This window comes from Labeo rohita, chromosome 19 (genome assembly GCF_022985175.1).
Source record: "Labeo rohita strain BAU-BD-2019 chromosome 19, IGBB_LRoh.1.0, whole genome shotgun sequence".
In the NCBI taxonomy this organism is placed as follows: Eukaryota; Metazoa; Chordata; class Actinopteri; order Cypriniformes; family Cyprinidae; genus Labeo; species Labeo rohita.
In genome coordinates, this window is record NC_066887.1 from 12,569,188 (window position 1) to 12,592,074 (window position 22,887).

At 34.5% G+C, this 22,887-nt stretch overlaps 1 protein-coding gene across 1 annotated transcript in view; it reads left to right on the forward strand.

Annotated features, from left to right (window-relative positions):
• The first annotated feature begins 1,014 nt into the window (after positions 1-1,014).
• triqk (triple QxxK/R motif containing) overlaps positions 1,015-22,887 on the forward strand; it is a 29,627-nt gene continuing 7,754 nt past the window's right edge. Inside the window, exons 1-3 of the mRNA XM_051137423.1 lie at positions 1,015-1,096; positions 5,346-5,417; positions 17,434-17,519. Of these exons, the coding sequence (XP_050993380.1) occupies positions 5,357-5,417; positions 17,434-17,519 (147 nt within the window). The 5' untranslated portion in view covers positions 1,015-1,096; positions 5,346-5,356. The remainder of the gene's footprint in view (positions 1,097-5,345; positions 5,418-17,433; positions 17,520-22,887) is intronic.

Consider the following 22,887-nt stretch of genomic DNA (forward strand, 5'->3'; position numbering starts at 1 on the left):
GCCAAAAATCATTAGGATATTAAGTAAAGATCATGTTCCATGAAGATATTTTGTAAAATTCCTACTGTAAATATATCAAAACTTACTTATTGATTAGTAATATGCATTGTTAAGAACTTTATTTGGACAACTTTAAAGGCGATTTTCTTAATTTTTTTTTTTTTTTTTTTTTTTCAGGAGACAAATTATAGAAACGAATACTTTTATTTAGCAAGGATGCTAAATGCTGTTCATCTAAACTTTCTATTCCTCAAAGAAATTTGAAATAAATCTACTTAGCTGTTTTCAACATAATAATAATAAAAGTTTTTTTTTGTGAGCAGCAAATCAGAATATTAGAATGATTTCTGAAGGATCATGTGACTGGAACAATGATGCTAAAAATTCAGCTTTGAAATCACAGGAATAAATTACATTTTAAAATATATTCAAATAAAAAAACAGTTATTTTAAATAGTAAAAATATTTCAAAATTTTACTGTATTTGCTGTACTTTGGATCAAACAAATGCAGGCTTGGTGAGCAGAACAGACTTATTTAAAAAAAAAAAAAAAAAAAAAAAAAAAAAACATGAAAAATCTTACTGTTCAATTTAAATAAGAAAAAATCATTTGTGTGAACACCATGCAATTTCTATCTTTCTGTATGTGGATCAAACAATTCAACAGCCCTATAAAACAGAAAGAACTGAAGGCTGCTGCATGAAATATGGGTTTGCCGTTTGATTTATTATGCATTTTTATCTTCTTTTAAATAAAACCTTCATTTAAAAATATACTTAGCTTTAGATTTTAAATACATTTTGTACAGATTATTACAAATATATTACATGAACAGATATTATATGATATGATATATATATATATATATATATATATATATATTTATTTATTTATTATTTTATGTGTGTGTTCAGTCTTTCCTTCAGTGCATTTGACAGCTTGGTTTTGAAGATTTGGTTTGTGGGTACGCCCACCTAATGACGCAGTCGTTTCTTTGAAGCGAGTAACTCGTGATTGGCTGAATCACGCATCCATTTGAAATCCACAAAGCTGAAACAGGAACTACGGAGAAGATTCTTTCCCTCTTTTAAGTGGTAAGTATGTGTCCTCAGACATAACGCTCTCGTTTTGCACAGATATGAATATAACCTTGCATTTAGATATGTGATACTGACTACTGAAAGCTTTAAGCATGATTTTTTTTTTGCTATCTGTCGCGTTTTACTGCTTCCTAAACCCAAACATTCGTGTTTGATTTAGCGCCCGCCCCCGAACAGTCTGTGATTGGGCGAGCCCTTCGGTTTCTGTGTTGTGATTGGATTATTTCGCAGACTGTCTCAGTTTCAGGTCAGACTGCAGGAACTGGATGATACGTTGACGGGATGAAAACTGTAAACAGTGCAATTCCATTACGTGGCATTTAGATAAATCGGCAGTCAACGAAATGTCTTTTTTGCTCTATCTATTAATGCTCTATAAATATTATACATATTTTTTTCTCTTTTCTTTTGTAATAATTGACATTGTGATTCATTTGATAAGGGAGTGTTTTGTGCTTACACTTATTGATTTCATTGCATGTGTGCCACGTGCCACATGCCACATATTGAGATATGCAATAGTGAAACAAACGCACATCCCCAAATAATCCCAGATTCGGTTAAATATTGTCATTTTATATCAAATAAATCTAGTTCAGGTTATAATTTACCTCTTAGCTGCATTAATGGTAACCTTTTGTATTGAACACTTGGTTGCTAAAATGCATAATGCTGTCTTTATTTAATTCATTTTTTTTTTAAAAATGCCTGAGGTGCTTATTTTAATCTTAAATCTCTTTCAAACCAAAACCTTTGTAGTTTAGCTTCTGAAAAAGGATTCTGGTCTCAATTTGAGTCTTCAAAGCGCTGGTACACATAGCCCTTGGCGATCTCCTTCTATTTGTGAATCGACCACAGCTCACCCAACTTATATTGTCTGCAATTTGGATACTGCTATCTTTGAAGATTTTTATACGTGTTAGATAATGCAAGTTTTATGTCTTATTAATTTGAAATATTAAATATTCTGTAAACATATACTTTATGTCAGTATTTGTTGTTTTGTCTCTTTTGACTGGCCTCGGTCAAGCATTATATGTCTAGTTCAGATCGGTACCCACTTTGTGACCCTACAATTCCCTGACCGCTGGTTGAATCATCACCGTTTAAAGCCTAAGGGTATATGAGTAGAAATAAGACACACGTTTTTTCAAATATAGCCATGTTTGCTACCTGACAACTTCCTTTAGTGGTCACACTTATTACAAAGGAAGTGTATGGTCATTGTAGGTCATGCCCCTGGGCTTGACTCAATCCATGTTGTGTAAACACTGTAATGGTCCTCTTCCTCTGGCATCTTTGGAAAAGTAATCCATTCCTCTTTCTCCCACTTTGTTGTTGCATGTGGAGCCCTTGTAATTACATCAACTTAAAGTAAAGATTAAAGACATCAAAAGTAGGATGCTGAGACGACCCTTGAACTCATTTTACATGGACAGCCAAAGGGGAGGTTTCGGCTCACACAGTCATGCCTCAGGAGAGGATGAAAACAGCCTTGTAATTCTGTGTTTTCATGCACTTCTGCACTTCCTCCAGCTCTTCTCTGTTTTCCATGCTAATAAGTCTAGGCTCTTAGCACGAAGCCTGCACACCTTTCCTCTGGAGATCTCCGGCTTATAAGCCAAAATGGATCAGGTCGAAGGTCTACGGCTCGATTTCACCGGGAGAGAATAGGTCAGAGAAGTTTAAACATCATCAGAAACATAGACTTGCCCTTTGGCTCATGCACCCTTTTTTCCCAGTCTTTAACAGAGGAAGCAGTATTGATTGCAAATAGTATTGTGAGGAGCGCAGAATCCTGATAAAGGGCTCCCTGACCACTTCACAATAAAAACAGCTCATGAGGCTGTAAGTATGGCTAATGCTTTAATGCACTTAACCCATTACCAATTTCAAAATTCCTTGCCTTCCAAACTAACCATTATAACATACATCACAAGATAAGGTGCTTTTTTTTTCCTCCTCTTGGCTTTTTTCACTTCAGTTGCTATGGAAATCAATCTGAGATCTCTATCGGGAAAGTCAGAGTAGTGTAAAATGAGATGGAGTGTATGCTTCTTTAATATAAATGGACAATCTTTGCAGTGGTAAACCCACTTTAACACTGCATTGAATGAACAGATATGTTTAAAATAATACATTGCCGTTCGAAAGTTTGGGATCAGTACGATTTTTAATGTTTTTAAAGAAGTCTCTTATGCTCATCAAAGTTCCATTTATTTGATCAAAAACCGAAAAAAAAGTAAATTGTGAAATATTATTGCACTTTAAACAGTTTTAATATACTTTAAAATATAGTCTATTTTTGTAATGCAAAGCAGAATTTTCATCAGGAATTACTCCAGTCTTCATTGTCACATGATCCTACAGAAATAATTTTAATATGCTGATTTATGATCAGTGTTAAAAAGAGTTTTGCTGCTTAATATTTTTTTGAAACCTGTGATACTTTTTTCAGGATTCTTTGATTAATAAAAAGCAAAAAAAAAAAAAAAACAGCATTTGTTCAAAATAAAAATATTTTCTAATAACATAAGTCTTAACTGTCACTTTTTTTTCTCAATTTAACACATTCTTGCTGAATAAAACTATTAATTTAATTCAAACAAAGAAAGAAAGAAAACAATTTACTGACCCCAAACTTTGAACTGTAGTGTATATTGTTACAAAAGATTACTATTTTAAATAAATGCTGTTCTTTTTAACATTTCATTTATCAAAAAAATCCTGAAAAAGAAAAAAATATATATAATCAGCACAACTGTTTCCAACGTTTACTAAAAATCTGCAAATTAGAATGATTTCTAAAGGGTCATTTGACACTGAAGACTGGAGTAATGATGTTGAAAATTCAGCTTTGATCACATGAATAAATTCTATTTTAAAGTATATTAAAATAGAAAACCACTATTTTAAATTGCAATAATATTTCAGAATGTTACAGTTTTTTTCTGTATTTTTAATCAAATAAATGCAGCCTTGATGAGCAAATTAAAAAAAAAAAAAAATTAAAAATACTGATCCCAAACTTTTGAATGGCAGTGTACAATTTGTTTATTTTTTATTTTTCCTTGATGAGCATATGATGACTAAATGTTTTTTTTTTTCTTAATATATTACCAAAACTGCTTCAATATTTGTAAAAAATTATGTAACCACTTTCTGCTTAATGGTTACATCACATGATAATTTTATTGAATCATCAGTCAAATCAATCAAACCTTTTCTTGAATATGGTACGTTTTTCAAAACTCTGTGAAACCAACAATGAATACAAAGAACCATTTTAAACCTTTCTTAGACCTTTGCACATGTGCTCTAAACAAGATTTTTAAAATATTTTCTTTTCTCTATCATGGACAGTCTTCTGTGTTATCGACACAAAGGTTGAATCATTTATATGAATCGTTAACTAGCTATATGTAACACAATTAGGTATTCTGGAAATCATTCTCTACCCACATTTGATAAATTCAGAATACATATTCTTGACCAGAGGAATTCAGTGTAGAGCAATTTAACACAAATTCACTAGTGTAAGGCTGGTTTGCAGGCATGGGAAGACTTTCAAATAGACTATGTCTCGGATCGACCTTCGCATGATTGAATTCCTTGAGGTCCCTTGCCACCTCTGGGGATGTGTCTCACATCAAATTTCTCTTTCTAGCTTCAAGATGCTTTCCGTCTTACACAATCGCCCATGACTTTTGCAGCAATTTAGGATGTGATGCTCTGAAAGTGTAAGTGCAAGGCTGTGGTTCACAACTGGTGGGTAGCAACCTGAAAAAAAGGGGGAACTAGAGGGAATAAACTGCTGAATGTCAGAGGTTTAGTGATATTTCCTCATCCTCAAATCTGCAAGAAATAAGTTACAAAATTGTCAATTTCTCAAAGTGTTATAAAGCTTGTGAATATTTTATAGTGTTACATTGAGTCACACTGCCATTCAGTTTACAATCTGGGTCTTGAAGCAAAACCATTTGAGAAGCATTGTTCTTGGTGATTTGTAGATGAGCAGTGTTTAACCATTAGGTAAGCTTTGGTAGTATTCCCATTCGTATCTATTTTAAAGCAAAAGTCTTTAGTATTTTACGCCATATCCATAGCAAATCTTTACTTGAGGACTGCAGTAGCATTTTCCATTGATTCCTGTAAGCAAACAGACACAGAGCTCTTACTTTTCACTGCTTTTACTTACTCTTTCCTCATACTTGGTGTATTTTTCATTCTGTTTTTCTCTCAGGTGAATGAAGGATGGGGAAAAAGGATGCAAGTTCTGTCAAGTTGCCGGTCGATCAGTACCGTAAACAGATCGGTGAGAACCTCTATGCTTTCCAGTAGACTTTATTTTTTAATATGGATGTTAGTAACCTTCATCAAATATTCATCCAGTGTTTTATTAAAGAGAGTCTGAAATGTTGGTTTTTCTCCTTCATTTCAGCCACTGTGATTATATTGCTTATGAATGTTACGCATGAACAGATTTGATGATCGGAATGCTCAGCTGGGAACAGAGCAGCATGACTTAAGAAAAAGCTTAAATAAGCAGCCGCATATTTTATACAGTCTTCATGTTTAGCTTCTATAGTCTCTGAACTCTATTTTTCTCTGACTTATGCTTTCTGTTGTATAATTTAGTGTTAGCTATAACGGAAACAGTACTAAGTTTTTCCCTCCTCTTTCTTATCCAAGGCACTGTATGGTCTATCAATCATAGTAGTACCGGTTAGCATGCCAGCTGTGTTAGCGGAAGGAACATGGGGTTTGTTTTATAACTTAGACAATATCAGTATGGATGCTTGGGGGTGTATGAGGAGAAACAGTGCTGTAAACACCTAGCAAAGCTGTATAAATTACATTTCTTCAATAGCAAATTCAGTTCATGTAGTAAAGTAACAAAGTTTAAAGGATTACTTCACCCAAAAATGAACAGACCAATTTACTGTTTGCAAACAGTGATGCCGTTTTTGTGGGCGGAGCCTATCTCGTTGCAGAAAATGAGTTTCAAGTGGTAGTCAATGGAAGCCATGGACTAAAAAAATAAAAAAGGTAAATTTGAGGTTAAATTTAAAAATTCTGACTTTATTCTCACAATTCTGAAATGAAAAATGAACTCGCCTTTCTCTCTTTTGAGTTTATATTCCAGACTTCTGACTTTTTTCACCTCAGAATGGAAAAACTTGCTATTGTTGAGGTAAATTGAGTTATTAAGTCTGAAATACAATACTGAAATACGGTTTCTGTGTCATTAGCACCACGTGCATGCATCGTGGTATTCTTGTGATTGCGTGTTGGAGACTGACACGGAAGAGGAGAAATTGTTGAATGAAGTCGTTATTTTTGTTTTCTGTGTGCACAAAACGTATTCTCGTTGCTTCATAACATTACAGTTGAACCACTGATGTTACATGGACTATTTTAACAATGTCCTTAGTACCTTTCTGGGCCTTGAATGTGTCTGTTGTCTATAGGGTCAGAAAGCTTTTGGATTTTATCAAAATATCTTACAAGGGTCATGAACTGAGAAACCAAAATTCCCTTCCTGTTCTTTTGATATGTAAGAGTTCATTGTACTATAAAAATATCCTGTAAGTTTCAGAACTAAGAACTTTTCCGTTACTCTAAAAACAGTTTCTTGTGCTCTACGCTTACTTTTCTCGCTTACTTGTGCTCCTGACTTAAAAAATTTAGGAGCACAGTCAAAATTTTAGGAGCACATTTTAATCAATAATCAAAAAATATGATCAAAAATTAGCCTTCCCATTACGAGGTGATATTTGACTGCTTAAGGTGATACAGGTGAATTTAGTTTTTACCTTTGTAATGCCATTTTTCTAACTTTATTAAAAGTATGTCATCTTTTATGTCAAATTTTTAAAAATATATATTTTTTAAGTTTTTTAAAATTTCTGATTAAAACAACAAAATAAGTTACCAATCAAATGAAATCAGTACTAACAAAATAAATTGTACTACAGAGGTGGCATAGAAGAACACAAAATGGGCTTGTAGGTGTGTTTTCATATGTTTAATGAGGCTCAGAGGTGGCATGAGTGCAATGAAATTCATAAATTCATGTTCATATTCATACAGAAATATTAAATGATTTAAATAACTCAAAAGATACTTTAAAAATTAAACTAAATCTGCCAGTAGGTGGTGGCAAGTCACTGATTTAATTATTGAATCATATAATTTGATTAGTTCGAAGGGCTGATTCATTCAGGAATAAAGCAAGTGACTGTCTTTATGAATAGAAAATTGAATCACTCACTAGATTCATTTAAAAACACATGTTCTTTCATAAACGGAACACCACTGTGTTTGAATGGAGATGAGCAGCAGCTCAGTTGTGACTTGTTTCAGACTATTCAGGCATCAGGCAACAGCATTATAGTCAAAACAATGTAAGTCACTTAATATTAACTTCTTGTTTATTTAACTGTTCTATTAAATCAATATCTCATTTACAAACTCCTTTAAAAATCACTAAAAGCGGTCATTCATCTTAGTTCATCGCGATCTCACAAAGTTCCATTATAATCAACGAAGCTCTCTACACTGCACAGTGAGTCTCTTATTTACACTCTATCTACACTTTGTTTATGAAAGGATTCGCGAGATATGTCTGTAATACATTACTCAACATTGGAAAAACACGTAGAAACCTTTGAAGCTCCCCTCAGCACATACACAAATATGCTGATCAGGTCAGTCGCACATGATGCTCCTAAATATTTTTTCGCACGCAGTAGTTTTCAGTCGCAAATGCAGGGCTCTACATTGGATCCGACAGTGATTTCACAACAAAAGTGTGAGTAACTTAAAAAAATAGGACAGAAATTAGCCTATTACTTCTAAATTATATTTTTTTTATTATAAGTGGACCTCAGAGTACACAATAAAAAACAAAGGCAGTTCATGACCGCTATTAATTTGTGTTCTGAAGATGAACAAAGGTCTTACAGGTTTGGAATGACTTGAGTTTGAGTAATTAATGACAGAATTTTCATTTTGGGTGAACTCTTCCTTTAGGGTGAAATCGCATAAGCAAAATTTTATGGTCAAACAAGGATTTCTTACTTATTGTCAATAGTGTAGTGCTATATGAAGCACTGTGCATAGAGACACTTTCATACCAAGTATTTTTGTGGTTTTGTGATCAAGTTAAACTTGTAGCGAAATCTATGTGGGAAAATCTTTCGAAATGACATGAAATTCTCAATTGTGCGGATTCCTTTTTAAATGACTGGATTTTATCCTTTGAAAACTCACCTTTAGACCTTTAGGAGTAGGTGTTAGTCTAGCTGTATCCTCCATTTTACATCTGGAAGTTCTTCATTTTCATTGGAGAGATGAGATATGGAGACAGCTCTATAATGGCACTAAAGCGATGTCTGTTTTTCATTGACACATCCCCGATGTAATTTGCAACACAGTGCACGCCGATATCATCTCCCCGCGGAAAGAACCTGTCTCATACACATGATTTTATGTGAGTTCATATCGCACCCTTTAGTAGGACGATTAAGCTTGCGTTGCTCCGTCACCTTGCCTTATTGTGCCTGTGCTGCATGACTGTGCTGGCAACATAACAAGCTGAACTCCTGCTGGAGCTTGCGAATCTCAGACATATCCCATTTTGTTTTCTTTCTTTTGCGTCTCATCAATTCAAAGTCGTAACAGCAGGTTGTGGACAATTGAGTTCCCCCCCCAGTCCTCCCTCTCTTTCCCTCAGTTTGCTTTGAAAAGAAGTCTATATCAGCCTATTTCAGAGAATCGCTGTTTAACAAAAAAAGCGCCCAAAATAGCGTAAAGCAACACAAAGGGAGAATACACATCGTAATTTGAGATTGTAATGGGAAGGTAATTTTTATCCTGACAGGTCTTGCTTTCTTCCGTTTTTTTTTTTTTTTAAGGAGAGAAAGCTTTTGTGATGTCAAGTACCTTGTAGGGCTGCTCTAGACACATTGACTTTAAATACTGTTATTAAGTTGCATAATGGACTCCGGAGAGCTGTCAACCACCAAAAGGGTTCCTCAGGTCTGTATGGTCATCCCCCTAGAGTCAAGATCATTCACACCATCCTCTCTGCCTTTGTCCAACAATTATTCGCATGACCAAACACTCAGACACATCCCTACCTATTAACTCTCTCTGTTTGTGATCGTTTTGTTGTGAATGTGCACTCGGCTGATCTGTATATGGTCTTAATATCTCTGATATGAGGGCTGAATGGATCTTGCATGGTACAGATCTTCTCGATTTTCAAAACTGTGGTCTGACCTGGTCGCCCGCTGGCAGAACTCTCACTTGTGCATCACAGTCATGTCACAGTGTTTTTAGATGTTGTCCAACACTTACCGCAGCCTGCGTGCAAAGGTTGCGCTCCCTGCCTCTGTGTACAGACAAAATCTGTGGTAAAGAGCCTCTCTGTTTTGTATGAAATGTGTTGATTTGTTTACAAAGACAAAGTTCTTTATTTTTGACCTCTGTGCACTCCCAGTACATGTCCAGTCTGTCAATGCTGGATTCAAATTGGCACATAAAGGTCTGTTCACACTAAATCCAAAGTATTTGGCATGAAAATATACAGCATTTGTTTTGTTTTTCTAGGTTTTGTCTTTCGTAATTATATTTTTTTTAGGTCGGTCACAATTCTATTTAGTTCAGTTGCAGTTTGCCCGTGTTGAGTAACTGGCAAAATACCAGAAGTGGCTCATTCCATGAGAATCCATGAAAGGCTTTATTTGACTGTTTTCCAAGGCTCCATGATATATTAAACCCATTTAAAAATCATAATAAAGCAAAGCATAATGCTATTGTGAATTCACAAACGCTGCAGTTCAGTTAAATAAATATGTGGAATGCAGGTTTAATATTTAAAATTTAGATTATGTTGACTATGTGTATGTCAGAGCAGCCCCATTCACAGTAAATGTTGCTCCACACAAACTGTTATTGTTTACATATGTGGAGCCTCTCAAACTCCATCTCTGCATATTGTTGTTAGTTTGGGTTTATTAACCTTCATCTAGGAACGCAACATGAGCCATTTCATCAGATTGGTAAGGTAAATAATTTAGAAGCCTAAGCAAATACAAGGGAATACATCAATATCTCAATATGCTAACTGTTCATCACAATTTCAAAATAAAGGTTTGAACCCTCTTACATGTTTTGATGTCCAGATATTCAAGAAATTACAGTGGCTGCATAATCGTGGTCGTAAAGAAATTGCCAAATATTAAAGATTAAGTGGCAATTGGAATTAAAATGTTGTTTAGTTAATATTAAACAAGGATTAGTTTGCGCAGTAATGTGTAAAAACAATCGTCAGGCTGTTAACACGCTCCACAGGCATTTGTTATAATGCCTAATGTCAGTTAGCTCTATTGTTTGTAAAACATTATGTATTTTAACAGTTTTGTTCAATAAAACCATATGATTACTTGCTTTTGATACTTTGTGAGAATGCAGTGAACTAAGATGAGTGACAGCTTTTAATGATATTAAGGGAGTTTGTAAATGAGATATTAATTTAATACAACAGTTAAATAAACAGGAAGTTAATATTAAGTGTCTGACTATAACACTACTGACTGATTTTGCTCCATTTTGTTGTCAAAAAACAGTTTAAAACAAGTCACAACTGAGCCACTGCGCATCTCCATTGAAACACAGTGGTGTTTTGTTTATGAATGAACATGCATTAAACAAATCTAGTGAGTCAATGATTCAATTTCCCATTAATAAAGACTTGCTTTATTCATGAATGAATCAGCCATTCAAACAAACCAAATGAATGAATGATTCAGTAATTAAATCAGTGACTTGCCGCCACCTACTGGCAGTTTTAGTTTCATTTTTAAAGTAGCTTTAATTTAATTTCTGTATTTAAATTTTTAATAATCATTTCATTTGATTGGTAACTTATTCTTATTTTATTTGTTTTTATTCTGTTGTTTTAATTAGAAATTCTAAAAGGCTTATAATATATATATATATATATATATATATATATTTTTTTTTTTTTTTTTATTTATTTATTTATTTTTTTTTTTCAAAATTGACATACTTTTAATAAAGTTAGAAAAATGACATTACATAGGTAAAAACAAAATTCCCCTTTAATTTACTTTAAGGAGTCAAATATCACCTCAAAATGGGAAGGCTAAGGTGCTCCTGAAATTTTGACTGTGCTCCTAAATTTTTTTAAGTTAAAAATAAGAAAAGTAAGCATTGAGCCCATGAAACAATAACACAACACATTTCTGTATGAAATTCTCATAATTCCAGTCATATTTTGTGCCAGTTGATGAAATGCAAAACAAATGGTTTAAACAGAAATTCATTCGTCATACTGTAAAGCTGTTTGTGAAGAAGTTCATAGAGGTGCGTAGTTTTGATGATTTTTTATTTTTTATTTTTTTTTTTTGTTTAAATGCCAAACATTCTTATTTATTTGAACAGACCCTCGCTATTTTTTTTTCCAAGTTATTTATTTGCTGGCTGCCAGCATTGGACAGAGGGCTTATCAGAACTTTTTTTGCAATCCTATAACAGGAATAATTGCAGAGAGCTTTTCTCCACTCTCCAAAGAGCTTGTTTTCTCCCGTAATGAAATGCAATTTGTGAATTAGCCAGATCACGTTAGAAAAGCGCCGGGCTGATGGAAAGGGAATCTGTTTCTGGATGAGGAGTCATGGCTTTTGAAATGAAATCAGCTGCAGCGGTTTTGAAAGGCACCCTTGGCCCTGTGGGTTGATTTTTGTCACTTCCCTGTCAACATCTGACAGCACAGTGTGTAAGGAGAGGTCACACCGCTCTAGTACACAGGAAACAATGGCATGTTACATTAGAGAGGCTCCATTCCACTTTCGGTAAATAAAGTGGGGGAGATTTTGCACTGCGGCGATGCAGTTGAATGGTGATTAATGGGCGAAGGTGCGTTCAAAGCCCGCCTCTGTATCGCTGGCCAATTTGAGCACCACCGCAGTGAGACGGCAAAGCCAAGAAGGCCATGGAGTCGTCATCATCAGCGAGTGCTCACGCAGAGAGAAGCGCCTCATTGAACTCAATGGCGCGTGATTCAGCGTACTGGCAGGGCCACAAAGTCTCACTATATAAACAATTTATTTCAAACTCTGATATGATTACAATTAACTATTCATTTGGAACAGATGGCTGAGGCTGTTTGTTGTGGGTATTTACACCACAACAGGAAGTTTCAAGAAAAATAAGACACACACCTAATCTGTCCCAGTTGGCTTGGAACAAAACGAGTTTCACTTTCCACACCATGTAAAATCTCCGCAGGTGCGAGTGTAAACTCATGTAGACTCTAAGAGAGGCATAGAGACAGTCATAGTATTTTGTGGAAGCTGACATAATTCATTTTTGATGTACATGCCGGTAACAGGTTGAGATGGAATATATATATATATATAGGTTTTTGTTGCTGTTGCTGTTGTTGTTGTTGTTTTTGAAAACAGCTAGGATTGACACTTATATAAGCCCTCCCCTCTACTATGGCTACAGAACAAATAAATAGAAGATAATAATTTTCACATATATTCAATTAATTAGACATTATTCAAAATGAAGATGAAATACATTTTTGACCTTTCGGATTACAAGACAACTTTGCTTATAGCGAAAATGGACAATAATAAAAATAATATTATTAATGATGATGTTGTTATTATTATTATTATTATTATTATTATTATTATTATTATTATTATTATTAAGAATTATCATTGCAGTCTAATAAGATTTATTTATATATAAAAAAAAAAAAATAAAGAATTTAAAATAAATGAAAGAAAAAATGAACTGGTTATCAGACTCTTGATTATAAAATATATATTGGTCAAATATATATTGGACATATTGGTCATTAAAAAACAATATTAGTAAATAATATAAACAAATAACAAAATAGCAAGCGATATGGCAAATGCAAGAATTGCAAGAATAAAAACATCTTCATTAAGTTGCAGTAATAAAACATAATTTGCATTAGAAATTTTGTTCTTTTGAAAATTAAGGCTGACACAGCGTTTTCCAAATAATTATTACGGAAAGGAAATATACTGTGTGTACCAATGTAGACTGTGTCTCTACTGTAAATATATTCTATAATGTTTTTTGTTGTTGTTTACAAATATTATGAATTATTAATTTGTAAATATAATTACGTTTCTGCATTCTCACAACATATGACCTTAATTTGGATTAAATACTAGTAAGTAGTGAAGCAGTTTTGTTAAACTTATTATTCTAATAAATAATAAACTATTATGCCAAACTATTTAATAAGGCTTTCTTTTTAATTGCAGGTTTTCATTTCATTATTTTAATGCATCTTTTTTTCTTCATTGCGATAGCAGTTCTATAACCCAGACATTTTATACTTTATGCCCCCCAAAATATCCAAATTCATTTTTATTTCTGAAATTAAAAACATGGTTATAATATAAAGGTGTAAGTAATTGTATGTATAAATAACATTTTATTGTAATTTGGAAAAAAAAAATATATAAAATGATAGAACAAAAATAATAGCAATACCACAACAATCAGGAAACAGTCAAAAAAATGTGTAAAATTCTCTTTACTTTTGCCAGTCTGATCGAAAAAAGTAAATAATCAATGTGGAATAAAAAGAGTTTAAAGGGGTCATCAGATGCAAAGTTCAAAGTTGTTTGAACATTAATGTGTGTTGGCAGTGTATGTACAAATCTTCCCCATAATGATAAAAATCCATGCAGTGGTTTTTAATTAATCTGTAAAAATAATATCCCCTTTTTCAAATCGAGCCATTCTCAGATGCCTGTCGGTGTGTGCGCCACACTGACAGAGGCCGCTCCCATGATAGTTGATTGACATGAGCGTCTTACCTCAGATCAGCTGTCACAGTCCAACCTCCATAGTTTCGATGCCGAAGCAGGGATGTAGGTTAGACAAGAATATCTCCGATTGAGCAATTGAGGTGTTGTGTTGCTGGATGTAATAATGAACATAGTGGTCATCATTTACTCTATAGAGAAGAGAGGGGCGGGCCGGCCGAGCTCATTTGCATTTAAAGGAACAATCCATCAGAATGGGATGATTTTTGCAAAGCTCTGACAAGGTAAAAAGGGTGTTGTTTTACACAACCATTGAGAATTTTTAACTAAAGTATATTATTGACTCATTAAGACCCTAAAGAATCATATCAACTTGTGGAAAATGGGTATCCGATGACCCCTTTTGGTCTGTGTTGCTATGGTTACTTGTAAGTAATGTGGGCTTAACTCCTGTTGGACGTTCATACAGACATTATTTGAACAGGAAATTTCGAAGCTGTGTGAACAGGACATTTCGAGAGTCACACCTGTAAGTAAATGCGGTTGTCAATCCCAAAAACTGGCAGTGTGAATGTGGCCAGAGTGTATTACAAATAATTTAAAGGTAGAAAATAGAAAAATACTATGTGGGTATAAATACAATGTGGGTAGATTGTGCCTCTATTGTAAATGCCCCTGCAACATTTTACTCTATTTTTTGATAATTCATGGTAAATTCTATTTAAAATGAACATATCCTGTTAAATTATATTTAAAATGAAAGGTCTTTTATAAACAAATAGGCTATATATTACTAAGGAAAGTTCACCTGATAATTTGGCAAACAGCAACAGTTGCTAGGATTGTTTAGAAATGTTTTTTTAAGGTGGAAATGGTCAGTTCAGTTTAGTTTTGATTGGCATTAATGCCCTGCAGTTCCTTCCCACAAGACTGAACGGAGAACTCTTCCACAAGTCTCTGCAAACAAACACACTGTTCATTATTTAACAGCCCGGTCTGTACCGAACCAAGCCATCATTCAGCACTGGAACAAAATAACAGGATGTTTACCTCTGATAATGGCCTCTTGCAGGCCTGCGTCGCACACAGAAGGTGCACCATAAGGCAGGAGAGACCTGCGAATGTCCCTGGGGAGGGGTCAGTGTCTAGCTTAGGCATCTGAGAGTATCCAGCCTGGCAGTCTGCTGCTGAAGATGGATAAGGACACTCTCTCTTTCCTCCACTCCATGTAAATAAGTCTTAATGAGGCAGGAGTTGCACTTGAAATGGCCCCTGTGTGTCAACAGCTCTCACTGAGACCTTGAGTCTGACCCGGGTCTGCCGCAGCCACCGAGGACGGCCCCCTCCTTTGCCCACCAAGCTGTTGCCTTCCTACTTTTTCGCTTCTCTTCCTTCGTCTGTTTGTTTCTAATTAGAGACACCACGCTCCTCGCACACCTTGCACACATACGCTCCAGGTGGCCGCTTTGCCCGGCGGATTCGTTGCAGTGCTTGCCTGATAACTGCCACGGAGGTGAACTAGTGCGCTCATGATTTCCTCTCTGTGTTAACCGAGTACTAGCACTGCTTACTGCATACTGTGCCGTATATGCTTTGTATACTGCCTAAAAAATAGCGTGTGAAATAGTTTGCATTATCTATATACAATGGATAAATGACAAATATGACAAATAATACACAATAAAGAAAAATCTTTTAAAACACAATTATACTTGCCATATTTATGTTGGTTTCATATGGTTTTAAAAAAACAAATTTCATTTTCTAAAGTAATGTGATGTAATCAAGTGGAAAGTAATAATAATTAAAGTTTAATAATAAAAACACATTATATTTACAACGTAAATGCATGTGTGTACACATCTTGATAATTATTTTTTTATTTTAATATATATAATTAAGTTTTAAAATATATTCTAATATATTTATATACTAATATACATTTTTTTTTATCATGAATTATTATTGCATAAATATAACGTTTCTGCATGTTGTTCACACCAAATGACCTTAATTATTAATAAATATAATTAAGTTTCTGCATGTTGGTCGCATTATATAACCATTTTTTTTTTTTTTTAAATATTGATAGTTATTAAAGTATTTCATATTAAAGTAGTGAAGCAGTTTTGTTAAAATTATTTATTCATTTTATTTATTAACTATTTTTTAACTATTTAATAACAAACTGTCATGCCAAAATACATAACAAGGCTTTCTTTTTAATATCAGGTTTTCATTTCAAGTCTGAAAACATATCAAAATATCAAAATTTTTATTTCTGAAATTAAAAACATGCTCATTATTTAAAAGGGGTAAGTCACTGTATGTACAGTAATAATAAATAAAGTTTAATCATAAAAATACATTATCTTTACAACGTAAATGCATGTGTGTACACATCTTGATAATTATTTTCGGAAAAGTGTTAAAATATATTCTAATATATTTATATACTATATAAAATTTGTTGTTCTTTATCATGAATTATTAATGCATAAATATAATTACATTACTGCATGTTGGTCGCACCATATGACCTTAATTATTAATAAATATAATTACGGTTCTGCATGTTGGTCGCACCATATGACCTTAATTTTTTTTTTTTTTTTAAAGAATAGTTATTAAAGTATTTAATATTACAGTTGTGAAGCAGTTTTGTTAATATTATTTTTTATTTTATTGATTAACTATTTTTTCTAATAAATAATAAACTGTCATGCCAAAATACACAATATGGCTTTCTTTTTGTTATCAGGTTTTCATTTCATTATTTTAATGCAACTTTTGTCTTCATTACGATAGCAGGACAGTTATATCACCAGATTCTGAAGTCTGAAAAAATATCAAAATGAATTTTTATTTCTGAAATTAAAAACATGCTCATTATTTAAAAGCTATAAGTCATTGTATGAATAGTATGAATAGCATTGTATTGTATTTTTGAAGCAATACCACAATAAAGATGTAATGTGACACATGTTATAAGGAAACAGTTTTGAACAAGAACATTTTGGGGCATTTTTATTCTAATTTTGTGTAAAATCCTCTTAACTTTTGCCAGTCTGATCCAATAGAAAGTCAATAATTCATGTGGAATAAAAAGAGTTTGCAATAGTGCCTTTTTGTATATTTAATATAAGCTCAGACTAAATCAGCCATGCATAAATTAAATACTAATTTATCTTATGTAAGGTAGTACAGAAGGTTAACAGGCTCATATTAAGTCATGTTAATAAGGGTTAAAGCTGGCAAATACATTAAGGCAAACTAAGAATGTTTCAGCAAAATGCATTAGTTTAATGATTCGTAATAGAACATTGATGAAGACAATTGCAAATGCATTATATTTGTTTTATTAAAAGATTATTCATCTGTTAAATGAAAAAAAGCTTTCAGCCGAACTCAAAATGCAAATGTACCTCCAAATGTCACATGGCAGGAATGACCCAAGCACCTCATTTTCTCTCTCAGGAAAACAGGATTACAAGAAAACCAAGCCGGCGCTGCGAGCCACTCGGCTGAAGGCGGAGGCGAAGAGGAGTGCTCCGGGAATCAGGGTGAGATGGCTGTCTTTCATTCTCATTACCTCCCCCTCTATCCCAACTGATCCCTCTCTCCCCCATCTGCCAAACCACACACACACACACATTATTCATCACACCTCTCCAACCTGAGAGCAACTCAAGCAGTCTCCATATTGATGAGGCAGAGAAGAGCTGTTTGACTCTCAGAGGAGTAGCTCTCTTTCTCCCTTGCCATCTCCTTTGCTTTCTCTCGATTTTTCTTTTTCTCTCAGCTGTCACTCCAGAATAATAATCGAGAGTTTGAGGAAAAAGCTTTTTTATTCACCATCTTTGTGTGACTTCCATGTATTAATGGCACTGGCTTGGTCAAGCATAACTGTCACTGCTGCTCGTACTGGAGTAAACTTCGGTGCATAGTTTGTCCTGGACGTTGCATTATGGACATGAAGTCTCAAATAATACCTGTCTGTTGATTTTCTAAGCCATCACACATGATTTTTATGAAAAAGTTGACAGAAAATCCCATTGACTTGCACTGAAAGAGAAACTCTGAGTGCTGTATCTAAAGACTGTATATATACACACACACACAACAGATCATTCTGGTCCTCAAATCTGATTGGCTGACAGGAGTGCCATATTCTAGTAATAACAGAGCTCCAAACGTTTCACCATTTGTATTAATCTGCTTGCTGTTTCTCACAGCGAGTGTCATGGCTGTGATGCCCAAACACACTGTAAATTCATAAATAATATTGTTTTTGTGTCATGGAATGTAGTTTTAAGAGTTTTTTTTAGGTGAGAATGTACTTGTTTATACTTCAAATATTCAGTTTGTTAATCAAGATAACGTTGAATTCAGCACAGAACACAAATAACTCGGTTTACAGCCAGATGATACAGCGCTGACAAACAGGAGAAACACTGTGTGCCGTGATACTGTATGAAGGCTTTTTAATCTACCAATCGCCATTTACCATAGATTTACTGTAGTAGCACTAACCGCACCATGGTATTGTGGAATGTGGTATTAATGAATGAATGAAACGCATTTGTCCATTGTTTACTCCATCTCGAATCGTGCTCACGGAAAGCGCTTAAAGGAGAACTCCACTTCCAGAACAACAATTTACAAATAATTTACTCACTCCCTTGTCATCCAAGATGTTCATGTCTTGCTGTCTTCAGTCGTGAAGAAATTATGGTTTTTGAGGAAAGCATTTCATGATTTTTCTGCATGTAGTGGACTTCACTGGTGCCCTGAATTTGAACTTCCAAAATGCAGTTTAAATGCAGATTCAAAGGGCTCTAAACGATCCCAGCCGAGGAAGAAGGGTCTAATCTAGCGAAACGATCGGTCATTGTTTTCGAAAAATAAAAATTTGTATACTTCTTAAGCACAAAAGCTTGTGTAGCACAGGCTCTGTGATGTGTGTCCACGCATCGTTCTTGAACGATTCGTTCATTTTGAACGAATCGTCTCGAGGAGTGATTCGTTCAGTCGTGCATCCTCAACATCCTATTAGGTTCTGTACTTGAATTAGTTCACCTGTTTCGAGTCTTCGGTTTTTTTGAGTCGTTCGTTCATCTTATGGGGCTGTCACATGATACTGAAATTTGCTAAAATGAATGAAATGACTCAAAAAAGATTAGTTTATTTTGCTGAACGAGACTCAAAGGTCCGAGTCGGTAAAATGATCCGAACTTCCCATCACTGCTACGAATCACGTCTTCGAATCACCACAAGTTTATCGTCTGTGTACTCCGGTTCTAAAAGGTAGAGTATGTTGAAAAACTCCATGTTATTTTCTCCTACAACTTCAGAATCGTCTGACGTCGTTGTACCTTTTTTTTTTTTTTTTTTTTTTTTTAGCAGCGTTTGACTTACTTGCACTTTCTTAGTCTGTGCGTTCGCTTTGTAAACACTGGGTCTGTGGTTCCGCCTACGTTCGGCATGACCTTTTGACATGATTCAGTAGTATGTGAACGCGCATCCCAGAGCCTGTGCTGCACAAGCTTTTGTGCTTAAAAAGTATACAAATTTTTATTTTCCAAAAAAAAATGACAGATCGTTTCACTAGATAAGACACTTCTTCTTTGGCTGGGATCATTTAGAGCCCTGTGAAGCTGCATTTAAACTACATTTTGGAAGTTCAAAATCGGGGCACCAATGAAGTCCATTATATGGAGAAAAATCCTGAAATGTTTTCCTCAAAAACCATAATTTCTTTACGACTGAAGACAGAAAGACATGAACATCTTGCATAACAAGGGGGTGAGTAAATTATTTGTGAACTGTTGTTTTGGGATGAATTAATCAAAACAACAGCTTTAACATTTTCTGTAAAGATTCTCTCTTCATCCCTGTTAATTTTGGCAGGGGTGTTATTTTTTTGGTTGGTTTTTGGCATGAAAATTTGTGATGCAGTATGTTTTATCAGTTCTCTCAGAATCCAGAGCTCCACATTGGGAACTGTAGCCAAAACCGCTAGTATCCATTCTAAGACCTCTCACTGACAACAATGATCTGAAACTAATTCATAATTCATAAGCTGCAATATTTTCACAGTGGACTGAACAATGTAGAAACACTGAGCACGGCTGCACAGAACACAACTTAAAACGTTGCGTTTGCTTGTATTGGGTTTAGTTCGGTATGAAGAAATCAAATGTGAAGGCTGAAGATTAACTGGTCTTAGCGACTCAATTGTTATTGTTAGAAAGCCAAGCCCTCATTACAATTCTTCTAAGTCTCATTAGTCTTTTATCCAATTACTGAGGCTTAAAATGGAGAAAATTATTTACATGAACTCCACGTGCATGACTCTAAATGTTCGTTTTAGACATTTGGGAGCAACTAAATGTCTTTCCGCAGGTATGTATGACGCCTATGAGCTCAGCGGTTAAAATATTTGTTTACTGCTGAAAGCAACATCCCCTCATTCTGTCAGAAATGTAGTTTATTGCGTACAGATTTGGTCATTGACTTGGCACGTTTCTGAGGAACGTGGACGCCGATTTGTTTGTTCTGGTTCGTAATGTGACTAATGGACCCCTGAGCTCCAAGCTTGAGTTTTGTTCTGGTGTGCACTTCTCTGTGGTATGTCTCCTTGGCTTTGGTTTTTCTGAGGAGTTGACTCATACTTTTACCACTTGTTTTTCCACAGGCCATTTTCTCTGGCTGTGCATGCTTGGCAGGTGGTTCTCCATCTATGACCATCCCTCACTCAGCCCACCGAAACGCACACACACGTTCTTCTTTTTCGCCTTCCGTCGTTCTTTAGCGTCTGTCTCCTTTGTGAGTTCTGGTTGAGGCTCTGGAGAGCAGGTTGAGGCTGAGGTTCGGGCTGTCCTGGGGTCCGTGTTGGCAATCGGCGCAATCTGCTGTTCTCCACTCGGTGGCCAGTTGGTTTGCTGGGATGTTGCCTGCCGGCTTGGGGAGGCAGCGGGCGCTCGACCACCTGCTGTGGGCACTGCTTGGCTCCCTGGTGCCTGGCTGAGCGGATGGCATCACCTGGCACGGAGTAGAGGTGCTGGCGGCCTCAGCTGTGTGGGGCGCCTGGCCTGAAAAAATCTGTGCCAACTTGCTAGCCCTGGAGCTGAATATTGAGAGCCCGCCGGCCAACTTTAACTGTTTCACTCTTCAGTACATTCCTTTGCATGCATAAGTAAGTCCCAGTGATTTTTATCTAAGGTTGTAAAATACCCAAAATGCCAGGTCAAAAAAAACCTCACATTAAATCAATTAAAAAAACTAACATTAAAAACAAAAACCTATCATTTTAAATGCTAAAAACAAACGTTAAAATGTACAGTATAAAATGGACATTGATTTGACATGATTTGCAAAAAATATGCTTTTTACATTGTTATTGTTATTCTTATTAATGCTCTTAGCATAAATAGTGCACAGATAAACATACAGTATTGAGTGTAAAATAAAGCTGATATCATCTAATAACTGATATGGCACTAACATTGTACATCCCTAAACTAAACTCAACAGTCGTAGACATTATTTTTCATTTTAAAGAGACATAATCACTGATTTCTAAACTATTTTGTTCTAATAAATTAAAATAAGTTCAAAATAAATTTATTTTATAAAATTTTGTCAAGACACCAACACCAGGCCTCTGAATTAAGTATAATTCTAGTGAAATAACACTTAGAATAATCTAGAATTCAAATTTAGTTGTTCGTGTTCAGCTGGAAAATCAATCAGTGTGAAACAATTCTTGTGGAACAATTTTTAGAATTCAAATTTTAAATTCAGTCATTCATGTTCATTTGGAATTCTAAAGAAATTCTAAATTAAATTAGGAATTCATAGATATTACAGTTCTGCTCAATTATTATTTTTGTTTTTTGATTTAGAAGCAATACATTTTTTATAGTTATTTGTATTATTTTGCTAAATAAATTAACAGAAAAAACACCAAATCGATAAAATCTAACATTAAAATGAAAAACATTTTATTAACATTACTAACTAAACTAACATTTTAAATGCTAAATAAATAGTATAATGTACAATATACAGTAGACTCTGCGTTCAGCGCATCTACATACAGACAGTTTTTCATGAGAACGCAGATTATTACTTCATTTTAGGGCTGGCATTTATTTAAAAAACAATTAATTATATACCCTGCGTTAACATGAATCATTTTCAACCTTCTGAAATGTTATAATGTGCATTATGAATAATAAATAAATATATTTCCCCACTAACCTGCCGCATTCTCGTGAACAGTATTTTTCTTTTACTGATCATATTTCATACCTGATGAATGTACAGTTTTGGTTGTAGTAAAACCATGGCTAATTTGTTTCCGTGCGTTGGTGCTCTTTTTCCGAGCCTATACTGCTTATTCCATTGTTTAAATGGCTGAATAAATGTGCGGTTACTTGATTTAAAGATGTTAAACATTTAAATAATTTTTAACAGTAACACGTTGACAGTGCGACTATTGAATATTCATATTTTGGCATACAGAATAGTGACTAACATATTTAATACAGATACCAGTAACCATCAGAATATGTCTTCTCCTGTCCCTGAAAACGTCCGAATTTGAAATCATCCCGCGAACTCTCATTTTATTAGACGTTTAAGTCAACTATATGATTACAGCGCAATGAAAATGTACATGACTGGAAATCGTAAGATTTCGGAAGTGCGTCACGAGGCTCAGTGCCATTTAGCAAATTTCAGTTTGCTAAATTGTACATTTTACAGTGTTATTATTTATTATTATTGTTCTTAGTGGAAATAGTGGGAAAAAATAACCATGTACAAAAATTTAACAGTTGTAGACCTTTTTTTTTGTATCCCTAGAAAACAAGGCCCTGTGCTGTCTTATAAAAGAGTAATTTCGATTATATGTGTGTCACAGAC